The sequence below is a fragment of the Sprattus sprattus genome (genome assembly GCF_963457725.1).
Source record: "Sprattus sprattus genome assembly, chromosome: 9".
In the NCBI taxonomy this organism is placed as follows: Eukaryota; Metazoa; Chordata; class Actinopteri; order Clupeiformes; family Clupeidae; genus Sprattus; species Sprattus sprattus.
In genome coordinates this window covers 13,236,780-13,240,697 of record NC_137928.1, presented here as the reverse complement: position 1 = coordinate 13,240,697, position 3,918 = coordinate 13,236,780, and the positions used below count along the sequence as shown (strand labels likewise).

At 48.5% G+C, this 3,918-nt stretch overlaps 1 protein-coding gene across 1 annotated transcript in view; it reads left to right on the top strand.

Moving 5' to 3' along the window:
• Window positions 1-3,312, top strand: part of dync2h1 (dynein cytoplasmic 2 heavy chain 1) — a gene marked incomplete at its 5' end in the record, with an annotated part of 168,631 nt that extends 165,319 nt beyond the window's left edge. Inside the window, 2 exon segments of the mRNA XM_080844294.1 lie at window positions 171-287; window positions 3,132-3,312. Coding sequence (XP_080700420.1) covers window positions 171-287; window positions 3,132-3,290 — 276 coding nt within the window. The 3' untranslated portion in view covers window positions 3,291-3,312.
• Between the last annotated feature and the right edge of the window lie 606 nt (window positions 3,313-3,918).

Below are 3,918 nucleotides of genomic sequence, written 5' to 3'. Positions count from 1 at the left end.
GTGGCTCATTAGTGTAAAACTTGACATTTACCACCAGACTGTGGCGTTGGCATATCTAATAATGTGTGCCTGTGTGTCTGTCTCTGTGTGTGTGTGTGTGTGTGTGTGTGTGTGTGTGTGTGTGTGTGTGTGTGTGTGTGTGTGTGTGTGTGTGTGTGTGTGTGCTCCAGGTCGGGGGACTGAAGCTGGAGGGCTGTAGCTTTGACGGAAACCGTCTGTCTGAGAACCAGCACGACTCTCCCAGTGTGTCTGCCGTGCCATCCTGCTACATGGCCTGGATTCCTCAGGTACTCAATCAATCATCTGCTCACCCCCCCCTCTCTCTCTCTCTCTCTCTTTCCCTCTATCTGCCTCTCTCTGTCTCCCTCCCTCTCTCTCTCCCTCTTTCTCTCCCTCTCCTCCCCCTCTCTCTCTCTCTCCCTCTGTCTCCCTCTCTCTCTCTCTCCCTCTTACTCTCCCTCTCCCCTTCCCCCTCTCTCTCTCTCTTTCCCTCTGTCTCCCTCTCTCTCTGACTCTCTCTGTCTCCCTCTCTCCCTTTCTCTCGCTCTTTTCCTCTGCCTGTCACTGGTGTTTCATCAGCCTGTCCTGCTGTTATTGTAATTGTTTTCCCCTTTGTCTCGCACTGTCTGTCCATTTCTCTACTTTTTAGCTTACTCTCTCCATTTCCTCCGTATCTCTTTGTCTCTCGTCTCTGTGCATCCTTCGCCTCTCTCTCTCTCTGTCTCTCTCTCTCTCTCTCTCTCTCTCTTTCATTCTGTCCTGCTGTGGTGTTGTGATGTGTCAGGCAGGCCTGTGGCGGCTGGTTCTGTCAGGCCTGCATGTCATTCAGATTGCCCTGGGGCACCAGAGGTAGCCTCTGTTGTCTTCCTCGGAGACGGGCCTCCTGTCGTCACGGTGACAGTGAAATAAAATGGCGCCATTTTCCTTTTGTGGGGACTTTCTTCCTCGCTGTTCCTGCTACTTTTGATCCATTTCATTTCTAGAAGTTTTCATCACAGAACTCTGAGGGCTCTGTGAAAGGCTGGCCTCTGTGTGTGTGTGTGTGTGTGTGTGTGTGTGTGTGTGTGTGTGTGTGTGTGTGTGTGTGTGTGTGTGTTTGTGTGTGTGTGTGTGTGTTTGTGTACTGAAAGGAGTTTCTGTAAGCAGGTGTGTGTGTGTGTGTGTGTGTGTGTTGTGTGTGTACTGAAAGGAGTTTCTGTAAGCAGCTGAGTGTGTGTGTCCGGGGGGGGCTGCATATATGAATGTGTATAACACCCGGGAACTTCCATCAAACAGAATGTGTGTGTCTGTGTTCCACTGCAGTCACTCATAAAACACACACACATATTGCCTGCATGCATCACTGTGGGCTAGTCCTGCACCACCACCACCGCCCAACCAACCAACATACACACACACACACACACACACTCGTCGCTCCCCTGTGTGTGTGCAGGAAGCTATAAATAAGACAGGGAAAGACCATTGCGTCACTGCCCTTTCTGCCACACTCCCTCCCAAGGAGACAAACAGGGGTGTGTGTGTGTGTGTGTATGTGTGTGTTTGTGTGTGTGTGCAGTGTTTCCCCTAGGTTTACAGCTTGGGGGGGGGGCCGCGGCAGGGTGCACGGACACAAAAACACTTAAATGAATTATGATGTTCATATGTTTCTTTTAATGACAGCAGTCAATATAACATCTTACAGTAACAGTGCAACAATTATACTTCAGGATTAGGGGTTAGGATAAGCAGTTTTACTTAAAAAATAAGTATAATTTTACATGTTTTATGGTTAAGGTAACCTTAAATGACTTATTTTGTGATCTGGCGCTATATTTATAAAAAAAAAAAAAATTTTACTTGATCTTCCAGGGGGGGGCGGGCGGGGCCGGTGGGGGGGCGGGGCGCCACCCTAATATCATTGTAGGGGAAACACTGGTGTGTGTGTGTGTCCGCCTGTCTGTCTGCCTGTCTGTCTGTCTGTGTGTGTGTGTCCGCCTGTCTGTCTGTGTGTGTGTGTGTGTGTTTAGCCCCCAATATTGAACGCATGGGCCACAAAACACCAATAAAGTTTTCTCTGCTGCATGTGCCATCTCCACTGGGTCCCCAAGCGAGTGTCTGGTGTGTTTGTGTCTTTATATGCGTGCGTGCGTGCGTGCGTGCGTGCGTGCGTGTGTGCGTGTGTGTGTGTGTGTGTGTGTGTGTGTGTGTTTGTGTGCGCTTGTGTGAAAGAGAGTATGGAGTGTAGAAGACATTCATAATGCAGTACTGCATCTTGGCTTGACTCTGCCAAAGTCTCAGCAGCCTCAGCCTCCCTACAAGAGAAGAGCGGCACTCCTCATTATCATAAGAATTCCAGCAGAGCATAGGAGAGGAGAGGAGAGAGAGGGAGAGAGAGGGAGAGAGAGGGAGAGAGAGGGAGAGAGGGAGAGAGGGAGAGAGAGAGAGAGAGAGAGAGAGAGAGAGAGGGAGATAGAGAGAGAGAGAGTAACTGAGAGAGAGAAAGTAGGTAGGTTACGTGGCTCTTTGATGTTGGGGGTGCTGGATACACTGTGTTTGAAGTAGTTGGTAACAATAGCTAATTATTCTCCTTCATCAAATCCAGCGTGTGTGTGTGTGTGTGTGTGTGTGGTGTGTGTGTGTGTGTGTGTGTGTGTGTGTGTGTGTGTGAAAGTGTGTGTTTGAAAGTGTGTGCATCACTCTGTGTGCCCACTCTTCACTACCCTGCCCACTCTTCACTACTGCGGTGAACAACACACACATATTATGTACCCCCCAACCCCCCACCCCTTCTCCCATGATCTTCTTCTCTCTTTCTCCTCTCCTCCCTCTTTTCTTTGTGGACCCAGTAAGAGTGGCACATTAGAAAGGCAAGCATCCCTCTTAGTTCCAGCATCCTCTATGATCCTAACCAGCCTTAACTCTAGTTAATGAACCATTAGCATAAACTGCCCTCCACTCACTGAGATTACATCTTTTCAGGGGATCGTAAAGTCAGCTACAGAAAAAGCCATTCCGTTGAATAGTCGAAACCTGTGTTAATGTTTCAGTGACGCTGTGTTTATATTGGAGGCTTGGAATTGCGCACTGTGTCATTGTTGTGCTAATGTTGTGTTTTTGTTGTTGTAACGTTGTCTGTTATTGTTGTGCAGAGTGCTGCTGGCAGCTACGCCCCAGACGAGTGCATTTCCCTGCCGGTGTACACCAGCGCGGAGCGCGTGCGCGTGGTCACCAACATCGACGTGCCGTGCGGGGGGAACCCCGACCAGTGGATACAGACTGGCGCCGCACTCTTCCTCAAGCAGCAATGAGGACTACAACAAACGTGTGTGTGTGTGTGTGTGTGTATGTGTGTGTATGTTTCTCTGTGTGTGTGTGTGTCTGTGTGTGTGTGTGTATGTCTGTGTGTATGTTTCTGTGTGTATGTGTGTATGTTTCTGTGTGTGTGTGTGTGTGTGTGTGTGTATGTCTGTGTGTATGTGTGTTTGTGAATGTGTGTATGTGTGTGAGAGTATGTGTGAGAGCAGCTGAGAGCATACAGCAAATGTCTCTTCATTGGTCCTCTGTGCTGTTGTGTCTCTCGCAGTAAACACTTAATCAGTTATTTTCCTGAGCAGATGAAGCACTACTTGTGTATGTATTCTCTACGTGATGTCAGGCAGATTGTATGGAGCACATCCCATTCCCTTCTGTGCATACAGTAGATATGACCACAGATCTCTGGGTGTTCTATTTATAACTTTGTGGAATAAAGTTTTTATAATGTTTTGAGAGGAGTGGGGGTGTGTGTGTGTTTTTTTTTAGTTGAAGGGTGGTAGTCCACAGGGACTGGGCACCATCTGGACCTTAGATCAGTCAAAGTGGCAAGAAAATGAAGATTGATCTGGGATTGATTTGGGGGGTGTGTGTGATGTGCTTGTGTGTGAGAAAGAGAGAGAC